Source organism: Anolis carolinensis, chromosome 3 (assembly GCF_035594765.1).
Source record: "Anolis carolinensis isolate JA03-04 chromosome 3, rAnoCar3.1.pri, whole genome shotgun sequence".
Taxonomy (NCBI): Eukaryota; Metazoa; Chordata; class Lepidosauria; order Squamata; family Dactyloidae; genus Anolis; species Anolis carolinensis.
The window spans coordinates 41,547,789-41,573,838 of record NC_085843.1 but is presented as its reverse complement, the minus strand read 5'-3'; the positions used below and the strand labels follow the sequence as shown (position 1 = coordinate 41,573,838).

Genomic DNA, 26,050 nt, shown 5'->3' with positions numbered 1-26,050 from the left:
GAACACACGTCCACCCCCAGGTTAGGACCCTTGATAGCAAATCCCTCTGTCTTATGTGGATCAATTTAAATTTGTTTTTCTTCACGCAGCCCATTATGTCCTCCTGACATTCATTCAGAGGAGAATAAAGTTTCCCCCATTGATTTTTCTAGCCTTGCTAAGGACCATTGTATAGTTTGGTCCTTATATCTGGAGCCTATGCTAGGGGGGAAGTGAGTCAATAAATTGAATAAATGTTTTATTACTTCTAAAGATAGATGGATACCTGTTTAAATCAATACATTGTGAAAATGGTATAGGAAAAACCAGCTGATTCCTAATCTATCTAAAACACAGACATGTGCTTTTCACCTTAAGAGCAGACAAGCACCTCCAGCTCTGAGGATTACCTGGGAAGGAATCCCACTAGAGCATTGCAGCACACCAAAATACTTGGGAGACACCCTGGACCTTGCTCTGACTTACAAGAAGCACTGCTTGAATATCTAGCAAAAAGTGGGCACTAGAAACAATATCATGCGAAAGGTGACTGGCACAACCTGGGGATCACAACCTGATGCAGTGAAGACATCTGCCCGTGTGCTTTTCTACTCTGCTGCTATGTATGCCCAGTGTGGAACACATTTCACCACGTTAAAACAGTGGATGTGGCTCTTAATGAGACATGCCACATTATCACAGGATGTCTACACCCCACACCACTGGATAAATTACGTATACTGTTTAGCCAGTATCTGACATCTGCTGGGAAGTAGCAGCCAATAATGAAAGGACCAAGGCAGCGACATCTCCAGCCCATCTTCTGTTCGGATATCAGCCAGCACGCCAATGCCTTAAATCAAGAAATACTTTCCTAAAACATACAGCTCAAAAGACAGTTTCATCTGTCGAGTAGAAAATGTAGGTACCGCTTTATGCGGGGAGGCTAATTTAACTAATTTACAACACCATAAAAACATCCAGCAGTATGTGGAAAGGAATGAGGAAGTACTCCATCAAGAACTTGGTGTCATAAGTGGTCGATGAAGCGGCATCTCCCCCTGTGGCCAGAATTGAGCATACCCTCATGAAGCCAGAAGCTGGAAAATGTTAAATTGCCTCTGTGCCTGTCTATAAGTTTTATGTCTAATGGCATTGAATATTTGCTATGTATATGTGCATTGTGATCCTCCCTGAGTCCCTTTCAGGGTGAAAAGGGCAGAATATAAATACTGTAAATAAATAAATGTGAGTGTGGAGAAGAGCAAACCACAGATCACCTGTTACAATGCAATTTGAGCCCTGCTACATGCACAATGGGGAACCTTCTTAAAGCAACACCAGAGGCATTCCAAGTGGCCAGCTCCTGGTCAAAGAACATTTAGTATAATGCCAAGTTTTTCACTCTGTATTTTTAAATCTACTACAACCCTCAGTTTGCTTCTGATACGATAAATATACATACTTTGATGAGACCGCGGAGGTAGTTAGTTGCCCTTTAATAAAGCCTGTTCCATTTTTTTTTTCAAAAACAGCAACCACACCTGGTGGAGATCTTTTAAGAACAAATAAAAGAGATCCCAGGAAGGCCTTTTGCTGTTGTTTAGTTATAAAATACTTAAGAGTAATACAACACAGAAATGGTAGGGGGGAAGAATTCTAGTAATGGAGATCTCACAAAGATCTCTCTGGCTGAATTTCTGAGCTATTATGAGCAGCCCATAAACGAGGAACAGGCGTGGGCTATTTGTTTCCAGTCTTGTTATAAAATGAAACAGATTTTAGGTCAAGGACTGGATTCTGTATCGCATATGACAATTTTAGATATTGACAACCTTTACATCCATTCTGATGGTAGCGTGTCCTTCAATCTACAGCATGACATTGGTAAGGAAAAATCAGGAAGTTTCCAATAGGTGTGTTCATGTTTCTCTTAATTCTACATTTGCTTTCATATTCTACCTCTTTCCTTATTGCTGTAGTTTTTTGCATAGTATTTCTTAAGGAGTTTACTACTTTTGACCTCAGTTTTGAGTAAATTTCTGTACTGGAGTCAAATGATCTTAGTCTGGTTAAAAATTGAGGAAATAAAATCTAGTACTACACAGCACTATAAACATCTTTGATTTTATGACTAATTTTGATTCCTATCATTATAAAATATAATCACTGTGATAATATAGTATGGCCTAATTTGTTTTATCCTAGTCCTTTGCAACACTAAGGAGTGTAAGGAAAGCTTCTAGAAACATTAGATTTGAATCAGTAGTAAAAAAGATGTTTAAACAAAGCTAATTTAACAATTGAATAAAAAGAGTGAGTAAACAAGATACGTTATTTTTCAAAGAAGACTTTGTTTTTTTTTATTATCTCTGAGTGCATATTTTAAACTAAGAGATTTCAATAGAGTGTATATCTTTTGTGCAAACTGCAATTTCAACTTCAAAAAAACCACCATCCAGAAATTCCAGACATGAATCAATCAGGGCCAGCTAACACCTCCGAACAAAGGATTCCCCCAGGCAGAAAAAACAAGGCCATTAATGCTAATCAAGGTGATTAATTACAACATTCAAACTAGCCTCCAATAGACAAGAGTTACTTTCCCCACCCTGGATTTTCCACAGATATATAAACCTCCTTTGCTTGGTTTCCAACATTCTGTACCTCACAACCTCTGAGGATGCCTGCTATAGATATGGGTGAAACATCAGGAGAGAATGCTTCTGGAACATGGCCATACAGCATGAAAATCTCACAACAACCAAAACAACCATCCTCTGCTAACCAAATATATTTTTGTAGTGGCATGTCTTTGTCCTTGGCATGGTTACATGGTTCTTCAGTTTAACAGCTAAGCTATCTTTGTGCTATTACATGAATGCTTATGAATATTACTTGTCGAAAGGGTTGACTTCTAATAAGGTCATGTCTTTTTTGACTAGTGTTTTTCAAAAGGTGGTCTCCATATGTTTATGGAGATTCACATTTGCCAAACGGATATGACATCATTTTTCTTTTTCAGTAAGGTTATGATTGCCATTTATTTCCAAAGGGATATCTGCCCAGAGACTGAGTGCAGTTATTTCCAATAGGTTATGTCCAATAGCTTTTGCTTGCATCTAAGTAATTCCTCTAGGATTGGTAGAACATGGTTATTTTGCAAACTAGAGTTTATAAATGTTGTTGTTTGGATTACAGGTCCTAGATTTATGGGAATTACAGTCTTAAAATTAACTTTCCAAAATGTATTTATTTCTATTTATTTCCAGCATTTATACCCCACCCTTCTCACCTGGGGGGACTCAACAATTATCTTGTGCAAATATGACCGGTTTATATCTTGCTGCTCTTCCAGCACAAGATTCAATGAAATAGTGTCTTTGTTTTCTGTGGCTATGGTGAAAACTCTTGGCTACTGGATGAAAAGAACAGAAATATTATTAATGGGCACATTTCACAGAGAGTTAATAAGACTGAAGGAACTTACCATTTATTTTACTTATTTTTTGTTTCAGAGAATCACATCAGTCTAGAACCCAATGATGCCTTAGAAGACAAGGTAAAGCTCTTCCATTTAACATGGCTTTCAGCATAGGGTTTAGCAAAGTGAAATTATTCTACATAATTACTTTATTCAGGTTCGTTATCAATGAATAAACCTTTGTCTTCTTTATACCGACCCTGGAGGAAATGATTTTATTGCAGTCAGGTCAACTTTGAATAAGAGACCTCCAAGTCACTCTAGCATCAACAACCCAACTGTGCCTTGCAGACTCAGTGCCATAGCTCCATGGCTTCTTCGATTGAGTCTATGAATCTGGAATACAGTCTTCCTCTTTTCCTACTGCCTTCCACCTTAGCAAGCATTGTCTTTTTTACCAAGACATGTCTTCTCATAATATGGTTTCTAGGGAAAGTTCATCTTGGCTTTTAGGGAGAGGTCAGGCATGATTGTTGTAGAACCCATTTATTTGTCTTTTTGGCATTCCACGATATCCACAGGACTCTTTCCCCAGCACCACATTTCAAATTGTCTTCCTATCACTGTTCCGGCTTAATTGTGGGACAAAACATTTGAAATAAAACAGAGGAATACTGCATAAAATATGTCATATGTCAAAGCAATATATATATATTGCTTTTGAGTAACCTTACCCTAGTACCAAGACTTAAAGTTGCCTCCTTTGCAGATGACCGAACTATTGGGAATGCTCATCTACAAAGCTTTGGATTGGGGGATTGAAAGTAATATGGAGAGAGAGCTTAGTGAGGACTTGGAGAAGCTAATCCGTTTTATGGTGAAATTGAACACAGGGACTACAAAAGCCACCATTGCTTTCCAGGATGTAATCAAGGTGATTATTTTCTTTTACTCTTTTTCTAGTTCTACAACTCCATTAAGTAACTCACTTAAAGGCATTTATACCTTGTATCTGATTAAAATTCCTAGAGTCATTAGCAGTACAGTGCATTTTTAAAAAAAAAGTTGAATTAAAATATTTATAAAATAATTAGCATACAAGCAGAAGCAGCACAAAACAATCAAAGCTCATAAAAGGCTAAAAGGTTAGGAAATAAAATTAGTCAAAAAAAAAACCCAGAGACCAGTCTACTACATTACATCAATGTTTCCCATCTACAACTCCATCTACACTGCCTTATAATGCAGTTTGAAACTTCATTATATGGCAGTTTAGGTGAGACCTACTTCTGTCACACTCTTAGTATTTGGTAGGGAACTTTTGAATGAAGGACATTGATGTTTCTGACACAATTAGAGAGCTGAGAAGGTGAAGATCAAGGTCTACATGGGCTGGAAGAATCATGGATGAAGTTGTGCTATATAATTATGATTTTCCAAAATCATATCTATAGCCCTTGTATTTAATTCCAAATATATTTCCTGATAATCTGAAATCATTCTGCACTTCCTGCTCAGTTATGAGACTTATATTGTTATCATTTGCAGCTATCCTGCCATTTCCCATTATTACTTATATTGATTTTTCTTTCAAGAGAAAATCCATGTAGGAAATGATGGAGTAGTTGTAAAGTCTTTTAGCTGATAAAACTAGCAATCCTTCTTTTAGAAGCACACTTTATCCCTGAGTATTGTATTTTCCAGATAGATTTACTGCTTTTCTTTCATAGCTGGACCTCTAGTATATTATTCATCATTGTTTCTTCTATGTCAGAAAGGTGATTACTTGACAAGGAGATGTTCTTCACTTGTTGCTTCCGTGCTAATTCTGATAGAAGAAAAAAAGATGGAACAAAGTTATGTCTCTGTTCACCTGTTGTCACCTTTCCAATATGCACTGAGTCTATTGTTTTCCACGTCATTTCTTTACTTTCATACTACACCAGCGTTTCTCATCCTGGGGATGGAGACCCCTGGGGGGTTGCGAGGGGGTTTCCAGGGCTGGCCCTGGGTAATTTTCAAGTGTAGGCGAACAGAATTTTGGCGCCCCCCAAACCAATCACTGAAAAATAAAAGCGTTGGATAAGTGAAAATGTTGGATAATAAGGAGGGATTAAGGAAAAGCCTATTAAACATCAAATTACATTATTATTTTACAAATTAAGCACCAAAACATCATGTTTTACAACAAATCAACAGAAAAAGCAGTTCAATACATGGTAGTGTTATGTAGGAATTACTATATTTGCAATTTAGTACCAAACAGTGAACTGGGATATAGGGCAATGTGGACTTAGGTAACCCAGTTCAAAGCAGCTATTGTGGGTTATTCTGCCTTGATATTCTGGGTTATATGGCTGTGTGGAAGAGCCCTGAGGGTCCTTCCACACAGCCATATAACCCAGAATATCAAGGCAGATAACCCACAATAGCTGCTTTGAACTGGATTATATGGCAGTGTGGACTCAGATAACCCAGATCAAGGCCGATATTGTCAGTTATAACTGCTTTGAAGTGGGGTATCTGAGTTCACACTGCCACATATTAGAGTTCAAAGCAGAAAATGTGGAATTTTTATCCAGCTGTGTGGAAGGGGCCCCAGATCGTTGCTGCTTTCTTACCTACGGGACCAACCAAGACAAGAGCGGTGGGGTGACTTCAAAAAGTTAATGGCTTGTCCTGGAGCAAAGAAAGGGAAAGAGCCAGCCACTGCAATAAAGGAAAAAAACCATGTTCCTCCGGTGGGCAGGAGCAGGAGGAGGAAGGGGAGGAGCTAGAGGGCAAGAGCAACCCCCTTTCCGAAGGGCACCCACATGCCTCGGTTGGACACCAGCAGCGGCTTGGTGTGCAGCAGCAGGAGAGGGCTCACCTGGGTCCGGCACTGGATGGCTCCCCCCAGGTGCCGGCAGGCTGCACAGGAGTGGAGCAGCGCCCCAACGAGCAGCCCCAGCCTCGCCACCTCAGCCATGGTGCTTTCCCAACAGCCCACCGGCCCGGGCGCTTCCGAGAAGGGGGGGGTGCTGGCAGCAGGGAGGCGAAGGAGGGTCAGAGGAGGAGGCGGGGCTAGCAGTGCCTCGCGCCACCCAGGAAGCCCCTGCCCCCTCCCACTCCCTCCCACTCCCCTCAGTCCCTGGCCTTGATAGGCGGTGGCGGCTTTGGGCTGGCCCTGGGAAGCTCGGCGGCGCCTGGGTGGGCTGAGGGGGAAGGGGAGGGTGTGAAGGGAGGGAGTGGGAGGGAGCAAGGGGCTCCCTGGGCAGCGCGAGGCACTGCCAGACCCTCCTCCTTCCTCCTCCTCTGACCCTCCTTCGCCTACCTGCTGCTGAGAGGTGGGCCCAGGCCAGGCCGCAGAGCCAGGCCCAGGCCATGGAGGCAAGCCAGGCCGCAGAGGGTGCTGTGGACTGAGTACCAAGAAGGAGGCCCAGGCACAGCCTTCCTCTCCTTCCGCTGCTTTGTCCCCGCCACCTTCAGCGATTCCAGGAGGGAGGAGGTCGGAGGGTGCAAAGAGGGCAGGGGAGCCAGGGAGGCATAGGGAGGCAGGCTGCGCCCTTCCGACTCATGACACCTTAGGTAATCGCCTAGTTCGCCTAATGGTTGAACTGCCCCTGGGGGTTTCAGAGGGGTTGGTAAAGACCATCAGAAAACACATGGTCTTAGAAACCCAAATCCCGCCAGTATTTTCTGTTGGTCATGGGGGTTTTGAATGGGAAGATTGGCCCAATTCTACCATTGGTGGGGTTCAAGGGGGTCTTTGATTGAAGGTGAAATATAAATCCCAGCAATTACAACTCCCAAATGTCAAGGCCTTCTTTCCCAAAACTCCACCAGTGTTCAAATTTGGGCATATTGAGTATTCGTGCCAAGTTTGGTCCAGATCCATCATTGTGTGGCGTCCACAGTGCTCTCTGGATGTAGGTGAACTACAACTCCAAAAACCAAGATTAGTGCCCAACAAACCCAGTCTTTTCTGTTGGTCATGGGACTTCTGTGTGCCAAGTTTGGTTCAATTCCATCATTGGTGGAGTTCAGAATGCTCTTTGATTGTAGGTTAACTATAAATCCCAACAGCTACAACTCTCAAATGACAAATTTAACCACCCCCAACCCCACCAGAATTCATAACAGTAGCAAAACTACAGTTATGAAGTCACAACGAAAATAATTTTATGGTTGGGGGTCACCACAACATGAGGAACTGTATTAAGGGGTTGCAGCATAAGGAAGGTTGAAACCCACTTCACTACACTATCATAGCAGTATGATTTCATTTTAACTGTCATGACTTCATCTTATGAAAAACTGGGTTCATATCCTGGTGAGGCATTTAGTTCTCTGGCAGAGCATTTTAAATGCCCCTTCCTGAACACTGCATATCAGGAGTCCATAGTGGTACTTAAAGTAGAATCATATTGCTACAACTGTATTAATGTACAATGGGCCTCTGTCTTCTTTAGGATTTAGATAAACATAAAAGCCATCTTGTAGTCCAGTATAAATCTTTTTAATATGAATCCAGAGCTGATGGCTATTTTTCATTTCAGATCTGTGAAGATCATTTTCTCGAACCTTCAAAAGCTGCCAGCCATTACACAGGGATCTGCAAATTGCTGTTTGCAGAGTACAGCGAATGTCAGAAACTCATGTTCACCATTCAAAGCTGCAAAGAGGTATTCAGAATGGGAAGGGAAGCAATCTTCAATCCGTCTTAAACTCTCCCCCCCCCCCCCTTGTTAAGAAACATAACTGGAAGCTGGAAAGCAGATACATTATCAGCTTTACAAAAAGCAAACAAGAAACAAAAACATGTCTTTCATTTATTTCAGGTTTTGAGAGAAATGGATATGGAAGACCACACTGAACCGCAAAAGGTGAAAAACTGGGTATAAATTACTATCTTTCAGCTTTCAGACTTCACTTTTTCCATGAAGAAAAAAGTGACATATTGTTGGATATCTAAAGTTTGCAAGCTTCTGTGCTGAAGGAAATCCAAAAAATTACTTTGCTACCTTAGCAACACAGGTTCATCTACACCAGTGGTTCCCAGCCTATGGTCTGTGCACCACCAGTGGTCCCCAAGAACTAAAATATGATCTGCGGCTTAACCATTACTACATAATTGCAGCAAGAATTATTAGTTTTGCGAAACTCACTTATAGTGCCAAGGCAACGGGGATGTCAGGTGGGGAGAGGCTAACTATCCACAAAAGGTGTAACAAGCCTCCTGACTGCTGTTTCTCCTCCTCCTCCTCCTCCTCTTGCACGGAGCTGTTCCATGTGGCACCTGGAAGCAGGGATGTCTTGGTGTCTTTGTTATTAGGCCTGTTCCTGGGGTTATTTGGGGTGCTGATTTAGAAAATTGCACCAGATAGACCACATCAGCTCTAGGTTATTAAATATTGTTTTCTGTGGGCAAGCAGATGGTGACTACTGGATGGCATATGTTCTGTATCAGAACATAGAGCTGATATGGTCCATCCAATGCAGTTTTCTGAATCAGCACTAAGAATAACCAAAGCAAATCTAAAGTTGACCAAAAACTGATTTGTAACCCTTTTGGTACTAATGTTGGAGAGTAGTCCCTGGTCAAAGTGGTTCCCAATCAGGTGGTCCCTGGTCAAATAAAAGGTTGAGAACCACTGATCTAGATTCTAGAGAGTCACATTTAGTTTGTCATTCCCCTTTTCAGGTTGACTTGTGGCAGGGTGTACTTGGTGATGTGCAGAAGGGGGTGAAGTTGCAAACGGCCAGGAAGCAACTTCCACATAAGCCCCTTCCCAACGAGGGTTTACAATTATCATATAGCGCAGTGTTGGATGATATAAAAAATAAGCGCTATGTCCTCCACAAAGTAAGTGATCAAGCTCTACATCTCTAGCCTTTAGTATCTATGCAACAACTACTTGAGAAAATAGTCTCTACTCTTAAACTAGTTTTCCAAACAAATTGCCTTGGCCATGACTGACAACCCTCAATGGATTCCTACTATATTCCCATCTATTTTTGTATTAGTATTTCTTGTCTGCATCAAGGTCCGAAATACCCAATGCTATATTGTAAAGCTGATTTCTAAACAAGCATAGACATTTAGCCATTTCTTAACATGACTCTTCAGTCTACTTCAACCTCAGTTATTGAGCTGAGATAGGACACTTTGCTTATTCCTTGTATCCTCCAGATTCAAGCCTCTTCAATCTGCGGCCCTCCAGGTGTTTGTGCCTCCAACTCCCAGAATCCATAGCAAGTTTGTTCAATGGTCAGGAATTCTGGGAGCTGAAGTCCAAAACACCTGGAGAGCCACAGGTTGAAGAGGCCTGACCAGAAACTTTTTTCTAGATATCTTCTGTTTGTTTTCTCCTTCTTGCCTATTTGTCCAGCAAACAACTCTAGATAGCAGTTTTCAGTTCATAGGTCAAAGTAACAGGATAAAAATAGGTTGGAAAACTGTAAGGATATGAAAGAGTAATTTCTGATAAATGGGTGATCTTATGAACAATGTATAAAAGCATGCAAAAATAACATTTGATAGAGCTACCAGCCTTTCCATACCTATATTCTCTAATTACTGGCATGCTTTTTTGTAGACTTCCTATTGTTTTACCATATCGGCTCTCTTCCTGCAGTAGTACCTTACATGCCCAATGCTTATTTTTTAGATCTCTGAAAGGACTAGACTAATATCTCATCCTTTATATCAGATATTGGCTAGATGTTGATTCTCCGTGTCTTGTTGGACTACAGCTCCCATGACTTAGTGGTGAGAAATGCTGAGAGTACAGCCCAATAATATTTGAACGGCCAACCTTTCTCCACATTGGCTTCATATAGTGGAGAAAAGATACAATTTATTTCTTTTATGACCAGAGAGTCCACTTGAATCGTGGGAAGGACTTGCATTTCCATCTGATACGTGCTAAAAATTAAATGAAGAACTAGATTTGTATCTTTTTATTTGGTAGGCATCGGTGCGCAAACGAAAAGAGAGACCTTATCAAAAGCTCAGCCTTCATGATCAACTCATGATGGAAGTGAAAAATCCACCAATGCTTCGCCCAACCCTTACAGAAAGAAGTCATAGTTATCGCAAAGGTATACCTGAAATAGTGGGTTTGGGAACTATTTTGACACTGCATCTGCTTATTTTAAAAACTGGAAGTGAGCTGCATACCTCTATATGGAGGTGGTCAAAGGCTGTATACTGCTGTTGGTGATTAAGGCCAAAACCAAAAGCAAATACAGTTGGCTTTCCATATCCATAGATTCTGCATCCACAGATTGAAAATGTTTGTTTTTTAAAATTGCAAAAAGCAAAGCTTGATTTTGCCATTTTCTATAAGAAAATGTCATTTGTATATGTTGGGGCTTGGGTATGAATATTGGTATCCATGAGGTCCTGAAACCAAACTCAAGTCACTACCAATGGTAGGCCCAAAGCAGGGACTTGTCATGGATGTCAGTTTTTGTCCCCGTTGTCTTATTCTTCTCCACTATCTGCTCTTCTTTTCCTCTTCTGCATCCATTTCCATGCTTTCCATAAAATTCAAAACACTCACTTTCATGCTTTTTGCTAACAGGCCCCTTTCCCTAAACCAGTGGTTCTCAACCTGTGGGTCCCCAGATGCTTTTGCTTTCCAGAAATCCTAACAGCTGGTAAACTGGCTGGGATTTCTGAGAGTTGTAGGCCAAAACACCTGGGGACCCACAGGTTGAGAACCACTACCCTAAATGTATTTAATTTGGTCAAATCTATTCCTATATGCCCATCCACTGCTTTTCAGGGGTCTGCTTTTTGATCCTCTTTCAACCCCTTTTAATATAGTCAGAATCCACAGTCTACTCTTTTATCATGTGTCATTATGCTTCCATGGCCTGACATGCATATCTAAGACTACACACTGATTTTATGAACCAGTTAGAGTGTTAAGATCACCTGGAGATGTCCTTCTCTTGGTCCTACTGCCTTCACAGGTGTGATTGGTGGGGACGAGAGATGGGGCCTTCTCAGTGATGGTCCCTCGGCTGTGGAACTCCCTCCCCAGTGAGATTAGATGGCTCCCTCCCTCTTGGCATTCAGGAAATAGCTTAAAACTTGTCTGTGCAAGCAGGCATTCGATGAATGATAACAATACGCATCCAGTTATAGGAAACCACGGGATCGATGCAATGTTTAAATGCCTTAATGTTTAATGTTTTATGGTATGTTTGATTATTTATATAGTTTTAATGTTAATTTATGGTTATATGTGACTGCTTTTAGACTTGCAATGTTGTTGTTTTTTAAAATATGGATGTGAGGCATTGAATCTTTGCCCTTTACTATGTTGTTTATCACTTTGAGTCCCCCGTGGGTGAGAAAAGTGGTATATCGTAAATGAAATAATAAATAATATTTCCTCTCAATTCATACTTATAAAAAAGCTTTTAAAATACTGTGTTTCATATTTTGAAATTTCTCTTTTTTTTGACAATGCTCTGGTTCCTAACCTGTTGAGTAAGTGATATTGTAGATAAATATTCATTAGTACATACATATTTTTGCTGATGTATAGCTTCTGTGCCTGGGATCCAAATCTTTACATGCTTAGCAATACTTTTGCTAAGTTCCAATAGAAGTGGAACTTGTAACAGCTCTGTATGTTTCATCATCAGATCACACTTTCCCCTTATATTGTGTTTTTGCATTTATGTGTTTTTCTCTTCAGAAAACTGTCAGAAGTTTGTCTTGAATTCTCCAAGTGCCAGCATCTTCTCTGAGCAGAAGAGCAGTACATTACACATTTCAAATGCTAAAAAGCTTCGGCTGGATTGTACCACTTCAGGCCCAGAATCTAAGGTACCTCTTCTTTCTTTTTAAAACTAATTTTGTAGATTTTGTTTAGACAGCACTTAAATAAACAATCATGTATTTTACAACCAAATAAGGCAAATATAGAATCAATTGAAAGAATGAATCAGTCTTACTGGTAATCCCTTTTAGCAGGAGGAAGGCATGCAGACTGTAAAGGAATCTAAGTGACTCAACATATTTCTTTTATATTTCCAAGTATTCCTGAATTCTCATTTAAAACATGCAATACTTAGGCAACCTAAAAGTGTTTTGCCCATTTTCTCCCCTCCCCAAAGTATATTCAGGACACTTACAGAGGAGAATTGGTAAACATTGTTAAGGACACTTGGTCCAAAAGGGGGCTAGAGCCCAGAAGAGGGCCTAGGGTCTGACTATATTGAATATGTTTTAGTCCTGTTCAATTAATGAAAGTCCCAGTGAATATTTTTAATGTTTTCGATTCCCAGTCACTTCCTATCTACAATCAGAAAACATATACAGCAGTATCATTACCAACCATTGCAGATTTGATGGGAACAAGATATTCAGAAATGAAAAATTCCATCCAGACAGATCTGTGTATCTCTTCAAGGGCTCAGGTATGAAGCGCCATTTGGTGGGCAGATGAGCAGGCGGATGGATGGATGGGCAAGCGAGTTAAGCACCCTTGCTGAAAGGTGGGGGGGGGGGGGCAGACAAAGCTGTTTAGGACAGGGCAGCAAGACACATGGAAGGGACTGTTAGATCTTTACAGCAGAGAGGCTGTCTAAATCAAGGATGCAACTATTAATGCGAAAAATCCTAAAATACTAATTTGGGTACCCAAAACAGGGTGTATGACTATTATGTGATGGTGGCTATTATGCGATGGAATATGGTATGTTCTGTATCTCAAAAACTAGCACTGGTAGGGGGAAACTGGTGCCATTTTTTATTTTTTTTATTTTTTTACAACATTTATACCCCGCCCTTCTCACCCGAGGGGACTCAGGGTGGCTTACAAAAATTGGCAAAATTTAATGCCCAAAATGCAATCATAAAAACAAAACAATACATACAGATCCATTAATAACATTGTTAAAACACATTATAAAAACCTTAAAAACATATATATAATTAATTCCATTTTTGGAATCAGTAGATCAAATATACCCAGAAACTTTTGGACTATTGGATTATGACCTGTTAGGATCATAACCTATTGGGGATTATGACCTATTAGGATCATAACGTATTGGGTAGCAGAGTTTCATGAGTGTTCTTTTAGTTTATTGGGTAATGGAAGATCACTGGGCAGTTAAACATCTTGTTTCTATTCGATGCTCTCAGCAGACAAAGATTCAAGTAGACTTCTTTAAAATAACATATTTATATATTTAAATATACAGGTACATTTCTTGTCAGGTTAAACTTTAAAACATTTCATTTTGTGTCTTTAACTTATAGTCTTTAACAGTCTCTTTAAAACTCTGTATAGCTCTCTTTTATAACAGTCTACTTCCAAGGGACTCAAGCCTTCTAGCTCCTAACACTGGCTCCTGCACTCAGACTCAAGCCTCAACTGTCTTCCTTTTAAAACTGCATTCTAAACAGTCACTGAACCAGTCACATAGTCTGCAGCCCCACCCTCTGCTTCAAGTACATAGAGCTAAGAAAACTGCAATCCAAAGAAGACATACTCTTCAGGAAATAAGCCCATACATTATAATACAGACAAAACATTAAATAGAGGAGGCTTGAGAGGGTTGCTATCTCCAACAGAAACAGGGCTAACATTTGAGGCACCAAAATGTGTGTTGGCCAGTGTTATCCATCATTATCCATATGAAGTCAATATATACTATGGTGTAGTATAGGCCAAGTATAGTATTAGTTAGGCCTACTTTAATAGTACAGTAGAGTCTCACTTATCTAACATAAATGGGCCGGCAGAACGTTGGATAAGCGAATATGTTGGATAATAAGGAGAGATTAAGGAGAAGCCTATTAAACATCAAATTAGGTTATGATTTTACAAATTAAACACCAAAACATCATGTTATACAACAAATTTGGCAGAAAAAGTAGTTCAATATGCAGAAATGCTACATAGTAATTACTGTATTTACGAATTTCGCACCAAAATATCATGATATATTGAAAACATCGACTACAAAAATGTGTTGGATAATCCAGAACGTTGGATAAGCGAATGTTGGATAAGTGAGACTCTACTGTAACTCTGAAGCAACCAGAGACAACATTTATCTGATATTTACCAATCTCCATGGGTGTCAGTTAACTGAAAATCTACTGTAGTTACTATTGTTTACAAATCGTGTATTCTCCTCTATAGGTTTGCCCCGTTTGCCGTAACCAGTACTTCATATGGCCTTATATGTGCCATCTCTGCAGCAGGTAAGTTGTACAAGAAGTACAAAAGATGTTAAAAAAACAACAACCAAAACTTACACCGAAGGTAGATTTGCATACAATATGTTCAAGGCTCTCAATAGAACAATGACAACTGGCAGCATAGACTTCTCATTATCCCTGCAACCTCTTACCAAAGCTGCTAAAAGCTGGTGGATTTAAGTGCATAGAAGAGTAGCAGGCATGCTAGTTTCCCTTTTCTGTGTGCATGATGGATATGCTGAAAATTGATTCTACAAAGGCACTTCATTATATGGTTGATGGATGCCAGTCTTTTCTGGCATTTTAGGCATATTCCAGGTGGTGTTGTCAGGTTTTTCTGACCCTGGAAGTGTACTCAGTATTCCAGCTCAAAATTGGTCAGTACATGTGCGACAGACTTATATACACTGTATCTCAAATCCCATGAAAGTACCTTACTTTTGCTGAGGTTTGCTTTTCCACCATCCTTGCATCTAAAGCATGGATTTTTTGTTTTACTTTAGTGTGATCTGTCAGGATTGCTGCATCAAAGTAAGTGCTCTTCAAATAATTCTTATATGTTTTACAGTTTATTTACTCACGCCATGATATGTTGTACTATCCCATGAATAGTTTTCGGAAGATTTTGATAAACTTGTTAAGAGAGTGTTTTGCCGTTTTGAAAACACATGTATGAAATCTGTACTCTATTGATTGATATTTTAATTTTTATTTATATTGTGAAGGCTTTAATCCTTTAACAATTTGTTCTTTAAACAATTTGTTTCTCATTTTTCTAACCTATTTGTGTTTTCTTTTTTGGCTTAACAATACTTGTTCCTTTTTTAACTTTGTTCAGGCTCCTATATTTACTTTTTAAAAGAAATACATAAAACTTCAGCAATAGTCTATATCTTAGTTTAGGGCAGAGTTTCTCAAATTGTGCTCCTCCAGGTGTTTTGAATTTCAACTCCCACAATTCCTAACCACTAGTAAGCTGGCTGGGATTTCTGGGAGCTGAAGTCCAAAACACCTGGAGGAGTACAATTTGCCAAACACTGGTTTAAGGCAATGGTGATAGAAATCTCTTTCTGCTATAAAACACTACGTAAATTCAATGTTTTTGTCTGTTGGGCTGGGAAGCCAGTACGCTCTTCACCATGAAGTTGGACTCTAATTCCCATAATTCCTGATTATTGGCTACAATCCAATGACAGTCCAATAACATCTGGCCATACGTTATCCTCTCCTAGTTTTAAATGTTTTCTAAATATCTGTCACAATATTCCTGTCTAGATATCTATGCCTGTAAGGCACTGTATACGCCTTCCACTTAACTTCTTTGAGGTCATACGACTTACCAAGAAAGAATATCTGGTCCAGAAAGACCAGAAAACTGCACAGCTATTATATGCAGTAGAACACTGGGATTCAACAAGGTAAGCACCTACCATTAATATTTTTTGCTCCCTCTCCTAATCTTTCCCTCAAAATGGAATGGTAGGAATTCTGTGCTTTTGAGAAAAAGAATGCCAGAGAAGATCCTCTGCTGAAAAGACTTTCCAATTTACACTGGTGGAATATTTCTGGCCTTTGCTATTAGCATCATTATCCCCTTTGTTGTATTTAGGAAAGTATTTGCTTAATTAGTAATCTTTAGTTTTGCTCAGTTCCTCCCTGAAAGACTTGTTTATCCACATTTGTGAATAAATAACACAGCTTCACATCAAATGGCAACTTGCTTCATAGAATTGGAATGGATTTATTTGTGGTTGTTACCACCAAATATACACAAAAGTACTAAACACTGGAAGTGCAGCTTTTTTTTTAAAGTGACACTTGCTGGTGCCCTTTTTTGCTATACGATACCTAAATAAGTGATTTAATCACCTGCTGCTTCCAGAGGCCCCATAAGTCAATGAATACAGTCTACCTGCATGCATTTCCTATGCCAGATAACCACATAGAATCATAGAGTTGGAAGAGACATATTAAATATATCCACACCAGGAAGCCCCCAGAGTTTATTAGAGAGACTACCTAAAGTAACAGCATCACGAAGGCCAAGGAATTATCCAAACAAGTTCAGGATGACATTTTGTGGGAGCGCCAATCATGGTTGGGTTATCATAAATAGAGCAAAAATTATTACAAAATCAAAGGACTATTGCTCAATTATGACATTGCCTTTAGAAGTCCATCTACCAAAGCACAGTAGTAGCGTAGGAGGGTATTAGTCTGAAAAACAATCAAGTGACCAAGTTGCTGTGAGGTTTTCAGGCTGTATGGCCATGTTCCAGTAGTAATCTCTCCTAATGTTTCACCTACATCCGTGGCTGGCATCTTCAGGAGAGAATGCTGCTGGAACATGGTCATACAGCCTGAAAAACTCACAGCAACCCAGTGATTCCAACTATGACAACCTTCGACAACAAATCAAGTGGCCTATGGCAAATTTGAAAAAAAAAATGATTATATTCACAGCTGAGATAGGAAAAAACATGGGATGGTTATCATCTGGACATTCTATAAAGCTGAGCTTTATGGAGACATGGTGTTGAAACAATGGTTTTAGAAAATGTGAAAATGCATGTGGGTGGGATAGCAAAATCAGAGAAAAGCTTAATCAATCAAACACAAAACTTTTTGGCCTTTGCACTACATGGTACATGTAGTGCAAAGTGAGCAGCACTTATTGTTCTGTGATGAAGCATTTGTGCTAGCATCATGTTGTAAGCATGCCCCTTCTTGGCAGGGACTTGTTCTTGATTGAGGACTAAATATATGAAGCCAAATACAAACAATTTTAGAGGAAAACTTGTCTGCAAGGGACCTGGTGCTGGGGTGAACATTCACATTCCAGCAAGAATATGAGCCTAAAAACATAACCAACATAACTGGTTCCTTACCTAATCTGATAGTGCTAGAACAATTTTGCCAAGAAAATCAGCAAAAAATTATGGGCTCCACAAAGTTGGCAGGGTTAACCAAAAGTTGCAGTTGTAATTGCTGCCTAAAGTTGTTCTACCAGCTATTGATTGTGAGTGTATATGAGAGGGAGGAGAATATTTAGGCAATATTTAGCATATTATGTGTAAATCGAATGGTAAAAATATTGAGTAAAATAATTTCAAGGCTGCAACACAACAAAAAGTGGGGAAGTCAATGTAGGGAAAAGGGTGATTACATCTAGTAGAGTATAGTCAGATAACACTGTACCTATTTTATCTTTTTTTTTGGGAAGTAGATGGATATCTACCTGTTTTTATTTAACCATTTGTAAATTCATACTCCACTTTGCATTTGTTGCATTGAGAGGGAATTGTGGTCTCCAGAAATATTTCAAAATAGTCTGAATTCTCTTTGTTCCTTCCAGAGTTCCTCTTGTGTTGGAGCCGCACTGTGTATTGCCACCCCTTTCTTCTCTTACAAAAAGCATGATGGATTGGCCTTTTATGGACATATGTACAAAATGTGAACAGTACCTTTTGAAGATCCTCTACCAGCAATCCTCTTGTACAAAAAGATCTGTGTTATCGACTGTGTTGGAATAAACAACCCACTACTGCAATGTATGATAATGTAAATAAGTGTCCTGAAAGGCCTAAAAAAGAAGCACCATGGCTAGTTATTTTCTTCTGTTTAGGGTCCTAGGGCAAGATACTGAAGGGTTAGATTTTTTTTTTTCAAATCGTGCACTTTAAAAACAAAAATGCATCTTAGTGATGTCATTACATGACACAAATAAATGCTGAACCATTTTTGCACATCATACCTTTTAACATCATATCCCTTTCACTTTGTAACTTTTTAAGACCAAGTTTCAAGGACATGATATGCAATCCATTACTTCAATCTTGTGTTTAGACTATTGATGACAATGTTGGCAGACATGGCTGACCACATTACCTGTTCTTCACAAATCCAAGGAAAAATAAGATTTCATCACAGCACTAAAACCTCACATTAATTCTCTTCACGAGTACTCCATAGAAACAGTCACTTGAGAAGCGTAACAAAAGTTTTAGCCCATTTTAGCAAATTGCTCACTGCTCATTAGCTTGCTTTCCCAAATACGCTTAGCCAATACCTAGAAACCTCCAGAGTCAAATCTAAGAAAGTTTATTTCATCTAGATGTTTTTATTTCATGGCTTTATACATCATACAGTATTTCCTCCAATAGTGAAGAGGTGAAGCAGTGCTCTACGCTATCAACTCCACTGGACTGGCCACGTTGTCCAAATGCCCAACCAGTCTCCCAAATGCCCAAACAGTTATTTATTTATTTATTTTTCAAATCTATATCCCGCCCTTCTCACACAAAAGGACTCAGGGTGGCTTACAGTAGTGGCAACAATTAGCTGCCCATACAAATCAATATAAAAACAGCACATAAAACAGTTAAAACTATTAAAATACATTATGAATTACAAAGCATACATTTCGAACATAAAATCAGATCCGTTCATCCTCATGCTTTGTCTATAGTTCAGTCCGTGTCATCTTCGCCATTTATTGATTAAAAGCCTGGGCACACAGCCATGTTTTAAGGGCTTTTCTAAAGCCCAACAGGTTGGAATTTGATGCATCTCTCTTGGGAGGGTATTCCACAGCCGGGGAGCCACCACCGAGAAGGCCCTGTCCCTTGTTCCCACCAGCCACGCCTCCGCAGCAGGCGGGACTGAGAGCAGGGCCTCTCCAGATGATCTCAGGGATCTTGCTGGCTCATAGGAGGAGATACGTTTGGACAAGTAGATTGGGCCAGAACCGTTTAGGGCTTTATAGGTCAAAACCAGCACTTTGAATTGGGCTCGGTAGCATATCGGCAGCCAGTTGAGCTGGCTTGACAAGGGGGTGGTACACTCCCTGTAAGTCACCCCAGTTATTGATCTGGCTGCCGCCCGTTGTACTAATTGGAGCTTCTGGGCCATCTTCAAAGGCAACCCCACATAGAGGGCGTTGAAGTAGTCCAAACGGGATGTAACCAGAGCGTGGACCACCGTGGCCAAGTCAGACCTACCAAGGAACGGGCGCAGCTGGTGCACAAGTCTTAGTTGTGCAAATGCTCCCCTGGCCACCGCTAAAACCTGGGGCTCCAGGCTCAGTGATGAGTCCAGGAGAACCCCCAGACTGTGTCTTCAGGGGGAGTGCGACCCCATCCAACACAGGCTGTAACCCTATACCCTGTTCAGCACTGCGACTGACCAGGAGGACCTCTGTCTTATCTGGATTCAATTTCAATCTGTTCTCCCTCATCCAGTTCGACACAGCGGCCAGACACTGGATTAGGACCTGAACAGCCTCCTTAGTGACAGGTGGAAAGGAGTGACAGAGCTGGACATCATCTGTGTGCAGATGACACCGCACTCCGAAACTCCAGATGATCTCTCCCAACGGTTTCATGTATATGTTGAACAACATGGGGGGACAGTATTGACCCCTGCAGGACCCCACAAGACAACGGTTGTGGGAATGAGCAGGTGTCCCCCAATGACACCATCTGGGAACACCCCTCCAGGAAGGACCGGAGCCACTGCAAAACAGTGCCTCTGAGCCCCATCCCGGCGAGGCGTCCCAGAAGGATACCGTGATCGACGGTATTTAAGGCCCCTGAGAGGTCCAGCAGAACCAGCAGGGACACACTCCCCCTGTCCAGTTCCTGGCGTAGATCATCGACTAAGGTGACCAAGGCTGTCTCAGTACCATGCACTGGCCTGAAGCCAGACTGCGCCGGATCCAGAAAATCAGTGTCTACCAAGAATGCCTGGAATTGTGCAGCGCAGTCTGGCTTCAAAGGCAGCCCCACGTAGAGCATGTTGCAGTAATCCAAATGGGATGTAACTAAGACATGTGCTATCATGGCCAGATCTAGCGTCTCAACATACAGACACACTTGGCACATAAGTTTTAATTGTACAAAGGCACGTCTGGCCACCGCTGACATTTGGGGTTCCAGGATCAGCGATGGATCCAGAATGACCCACAAGTTGCGAACCTGTGTCTTTAGGGGGAGTGTGATCCCATCCAGCACAGGCTTTATCCCTATACCCTGACCTACCTCCCAATTGACCAGGAGCACTTCTGTAATGTCAGGATTTAATTTCAATTTATTAGCCCTCATCCAGTCCATTACTGATGACAGGCACCGGTTCATCCTTGGCTTTTGGTGGAAAGGAGTAATAGAATTTCCAGCTTTCCAGCTTGTCAACATCTCCCTTCAACTCTGGGCACCACAGTTGAAGGGAGATGTTGACAAGCTGGAAAGCGTCCAGAGGAGGGCGACTAAAATGATTAAGGGTCTGGAGAACAAGCCCTATGAGGAGTGGCTTAAAGAGCTGGGCATGTTTAGCCTGCAGAAGAGAAGGCTGAGAGGAGACATGATAGCCAAATACGTGAAGGGAAGTCATAGGGAGGAGGGAGCAAGCTTGTTTTCTGCTGCCCTGCAGACTAGGACACGGAACAATGGCTTCAAACTACAGGAAAGGAGATTCCACCTGAACATCAGGAAGAACTTCCTCACTGTGAGGGCTGTTCGACAGTGGAACTCTCTCCCCCGGGCTGTGGTGGAGGCTCCTTCCTTGGAGGCTTTTAAGCAGAAGCTGGATGGCCATCTGTCGGGGGTGCTTTGAATGCGATTTCCTGCTTCTTGGCAGGGGGTTGGACTGGATGGCCCATGAGATCTCTTCCAACTCTACTATTCTATGATTCTATGATTCTATAATTGGGTGTCATACAATAATATACATTATCATACAACAAGATACACAGAATTAAAATATAAGTTAAAATCTATTGATGAAATGCAAATTAAAATTAACAACTTAAAATTGACTGGGTAGGTGTGCTGGAAGAGATGGTCTTCAATTGTGTCATAAATTTCGACAGCTGATCTAGCTGTTCGATCTTTTCCATTTCATATTTGTAAATGGAAGATGGCTACATGGAGCTTATGGTACTTTAAATAAACCATGAGATTAGTGATCTTGTCGCATTATAATATACTCAATTTCTGAGACTATGAACACAATTCCAAATGGGTTCTATCACATGACATTTGCTCCATTCTATCAGTAATTCTGTTGGAATCTGTCTGCAAAATGTTGTAGAAACAGAGTAATTTACACAGGCTTCTAATCATGTTTTAAAACATTTAATACGTTTCTGAGGCACTATTTTTACATGTGATCATAAAATCAGTATGCATTCCTGCAGCTAAAATCTCATGAGAACAGCAGTTCAAGACTTCCAGGCTACGTCACTGCGAATTATTAGAAGAAGAAAAAAGTGATTTAGGGAGGTATTTGAACAGATTGGGAGGAGCCAACTTTCATATTATTCGCTGTGGCCTGAAAATGTGAATCCTAGAATTAAAGGGATTATTAGCTAAAAATCAAGGAAGCCACACCTGAGCAGGCCTGCTGAAGACTGGATTTCATGGAGGTTCTTAATTTGTAGGTTCACCACTAGTCATAACTAACTTGGTTTCCAGTGACAACAAAGCAAGCAAAATAAATTACCTATTTATTTGCAGTGGGTTTGAACATTGAACTATAACCAGGGATTGAAGTCACCTTAGGTTTCCATAGGTTGGAAATGACTTGATAACACACAATAATGTATTTCATATCCTGTCAAAACATGACATTGAAAATGGATTGCAACAAACTCCCTGATTACGACAGAAACAATGTACAGTTAAACCTTAAAACCAGATTAAAAGTACTTCAATTATAGAAAAAAAATAGCTTGTGCCAAATCTTTTATAAACTCTCCAATAGCAGGAGACATTTAAATTGCAAAGGCCTAACTGAGAAGACCTTTGTCATTTATTGGAAGACCAAGAATTAGGTTTATCATAGAATCATAGAGTTGGAAGAGACCTCTTGGGCCATCCAGTCCAACCCCCTGCCAAGAAGCAGGAAAATTTCATTCAAAGCACCCCTGATGAATGGCCATCCAGCCTCTTTTTAAAAGCCTCCAAAGAAGGTGCCTCAACCACACTCCAGGGCAGAGAGTTCCACTGCTGAACAGCTCTCACAGTTAGGAAGTTCTCCCTAATGTTCGAGGTGAAATACTCTGATATAATCCTATGTTTGATAGGCAGGAAACCATGTCTATTTTAATGTATTCCATAATGTATTATGGTCAAGCACCAAGCCCTTCCATAAGAGGGGACTTTCTTCTCCATGCTATTTGTAAAGCTGCTCAATGAGGAGCTTTCCACAAGAGGGCAGCAAATGCTGTCATACTGAGATTAATTATATCAACTAGTGACTGCCTTGCGTTTCATCACATTGGAGTTCTTTGGTGGAGAAGAAATCTTTTGAACTACACCTGAGCTACAATGAAAAACAAGACAACAACAATTTTGCTTATACACATAAAGTTTGAATCTTTCTTACTGAAGGGAAATTTCAAGGCAAATGACTATACAATTAGGGTGCATGCATGTGAAAAAAACCAAAAAATTAAAAAATGCTAAATATATTTTACCCAAGAAAACATCTCTCTAGGAATCTGTTAGAAATTGACCATAGAATTGCTCTGGAAGGCTTACAAATGCCTAGAAAAGTGTTGTTTTTTAAAGGAATATCTAGGTTCAACTTCTGGCAGATAAAAATCAAATCTGCTAAACCTAAACCTGCTAATATGGAGTGTCAACTGTGTTTTGTGTTCTCTAGAACAAAAGTGATATCAAAAGTGTAAGAGGAGTTTTCCTTTTTTGTGGTTGGTCAGAAGTGTTACCACAGTTGGGTTCAGTGCTTGGAAATATTATTTTTTAAAAGCTATAAAGTAATTGTTGATATTACATGTTTTTAAATCTTTTTTAAAGAGAAGTAATTAAAATACATGTTTCAAAGCTTGGGGAAACTAGTTCAGTTACTTTCAAAAGCATTATTTTACTAATGGTGATAATATTTTGAAGTAATTAGTTGTTTTATTAATTAATTCAAAATAAAGGCAGTCAACTGTACCCCTTTCCATGATGTTGTACTGCAGCTTCCAGCAATTGTTACTGTTGTGCATGCTACCTAGTGCTGATGGGAGATGTAATACAAAAACATTTGGAGGATCACACTTTGTTTACAACTTCACAAGTACAGTAGTGGTCAGTGGTTACCAACCTTTTTTTTGGCTAGACACCACTTTGACCAGGCACCACTTTGGCCAAGGACCACTTTGACTAGGGACCACTCTCCAACATTTGTACCAAAAGGGTTAAGAATCAGTTTTTGGTCAACTTTAGATTTGGTTTGGTTATTTGGGGTGTTGATTCAGAAAATTGCATTGGATAGACCACATCAACTCTAATTTCTGATACTGAACATATGCCATTCAGTAGTTGCCATCTGCTCGCCCACAGAAAACCATATTTAATAATCTAGAGCTGATGCGGTTTATCCAATGCAATTTTTTGAATCAGCACCCCAAATAACCCCAGGAACAAGCCTAAAAACGACACCAAGAAAACCTTTTTTTGGGGGGTGGGGGGGGCCTGTGTTATTGTCCGTGGATTGAAGAACATGCAGGTCAAGAATAGGTCTTCACAGCCACCTACGCATCCACCGCCAAGACACTACACTTGGAGGGCCATCATCCTTGGACTACAAGGGATTGCCTAAGTAAGTATGTAAGTAAGTCTCCTCCTTCCACAGGCATATGGCCACGAAGAATGGGGTGTGGTCCATGGGGCATTGCAATGTTGTAGTAACGGTGAGGCCATGGAACATATTTTAGTTCTTGTGGACCACTGGTGGTCCATAGACCACTGTTTGGGAACCACTGCTTTAGGTCCATTGTGTATATATGTGCATTTGTGTGTGCGCGTCTCCTTTGATCTATTTTGTTGTTAATTGTATTGTCATATATATATTCACAGTACTTCTTGGTGGATCCTGGTGGATTTTTGGTGAAGCCGTGAGGATATGCGGGTAAGAAATAAAATTGTTGTTGTTGTTGTTATTATTAATTTCATAATTCCAAGAAGAAACCATTTGATCAGAGACATTTGAAGGCCTACAGTGCACATGATTATGGTGCAAAGAAGAAATCTCCCAATTCTTTTAGTGTCCCTACAGAAGACTGTCTTCTTGAATTTCTTTTCATTGCCAAGCTGTTATTGGCAGCGCATTGATAGCTAAAAGCTCTTCAGAGGACGCATTCTGGCCTACACTTAGTACTTCTCATAACTACTTAGCTCATAAGCCCTCGCAGAATAGCAGCACTTTCTTTTGTGTCTGGAGTTTTTATGAGACAATATCTGTCAAACGAATCTATGGAGATAAATCAAACACACAGCCGCAGCTGTGAAAAGGGGTGAGTGCCATTGAACATTGCATCATATGGCCGGTTACTAAAAGTGGGGAAATAGGAGAGAGTTCAATAAAAAGCAGTAAAGTGTTTAACAAAAAGCTCAACAGCTTTTTTTAAAGGTACATTGCACATAGGAAAACGAGCAATCTAAGTCTGCTATATCAAAACAGAGTCAGTACAAAGCTTTCTGGTTTCTATTTTGGTGCTTCTCAGAGCAAGAAAAGAGTTTGGAAAAGTTCATTTTTAACTAGAGTTCCCAACCATCATCCTCATTGTCTATGCTGGTTGAGGATTCTGAGAGCTGTAATCCAAAATGAGGTTTCCAAGTTCTGGGGGTTAATGTTTCTTTAAATATCAGTCTCTATAATACCTTCCTTCTCCAGTAGAAATCTGTCATATGGAATCATGTTCCGAACTCCCTTTTTATGTGCTTCATCATCCCCAAGATACATTTATTTAGGTGAGGAAGATGGTATGTGTATTTAATGCACAGACTTCAAAAGGTGCTCCATCTCACTCTTCTCTCTAGTGCTTTCCACACATTGGTAGAGTCCATATTTTAAGAAGATATTGTGATGTGAAATTCTGTGTCACTTTCTTTGGCTTTTAGCGGTGCTAGTTTCTTGAATATCTCTGTTGTCCTATCGTTTCTAGTCATCCAGTATGGTGCAGTGGCTTGAGTGCTGGGCTAGGATTGCGGGAGATCAAGATATGAATGCTACTTGTGGAAACCCACTTGGATTGCTTTGGGCCAGTCAGTTTAAGACAAAGACAATGGCAAGCCTCATCTGAATAAATCTTGTCAACAGACCCTATGATAAGGTCACCATTAGTTAGAGTTGGACTGAAGGCACATAACAGCAAAATTCTTTCTGCTTACTTAAGATTTGTTTTCATTATAATTTTTTTTCATTATGTAATATTTGCCATCATTTCTCAGATGAAAACCAGGAAATGTTTGTCCAAACAATATTAGAGTGTTGTTAAGATGGTAAAATATATTAATGAAGAAAATATACAAGCTCGTAGATGCTGCAGCAATTTGCTTTTTTTTTTTTTTTTGAGCCTACTGGGAAAAGGAAGAGTCAGCTGATAAAGTGAGATGGCATAGGTTAATCAGGACTGTTGCGGGGTATGC

The 26,050-nt window shown here is 40.2% G+C and overlaps 1 protein-coding gene across 4 annotated transcripts; it reads left to right on the top strand.

Annotated features, from left to right (window-relative positions):
• The first annotated feature begins 1,539 nt into the window (after positions 1-1,539).
• LOC100559058 (protein spire homolog 1) lies at positions 1,540-18,371 on the top strand. Of its 4 annotated transcripts, none has more exons than XM_008107864.3 (13): positions 1,544-1,866; positions 3,498-3,541; positions 4,173-4,337; positions 7,942-8,067; positions 8,224-8,268; positions 9,087-9,248; positions 10,357-10,486; positions 12,100-12,230; positions 12,692-12,823; positions 14,560-14,621; positions 15,122-15,149; positions 15,894-16,036; positions 17,974-18,371. In XM_008107864.3, the coding sequence occupies exons 1-13, from the start codon at positions 1,620-1,622 to the stop codon at positions 18,149-18,151; spliced, it is 1,593 nt and encodes a 530-aa protein (XP_008106071.2). In that variant the 5' UTR covers positions 1,544-1,619; the 3' UTR covers positions 18,152-18,371. The 4 variants fall into 4 exon arrangements, with proteins under 4 accessions (XP_062830841.1, XP_008106071.2, XP_062830842.1 ...); XM_062974772.1 differs by having other exon boundaries at positions 1,545-1,895; XM_062974771.1 differs by lacking the exon at positions 4,173-4,337 and having other exon boundaries at positions 1,540-1,866.
• The last annotated feature ends 7,679 nt before the right edge of the window (positions 18,372-26,050 follow it).

Excerpts from the sequence above, each read along its gene's own strand:
- LOC100559058 (XM_008107864.3), top strand. The coding sequence starts at position 1,620 with ATGGTAGGGGGGAAGAATTCTAGTAATGGAGATCTCACAAAGATCTCT. Across the intron at positions 8,068-8,223 it reads CCATTCAAAGCTGCAAAGAG|GTTTTGAGAGAAATGGATAT; the intron begins GTATTCAGAATG and ends CATTTATTTCAG. Across the intron at positions 12,231-12,691 it reads CTTCAGGCCCAGAATCTAAG|TCACTTCCTATCTACAATCA; the intron begins GTACCTCTTCTT and ends TTCGATTCCCAG.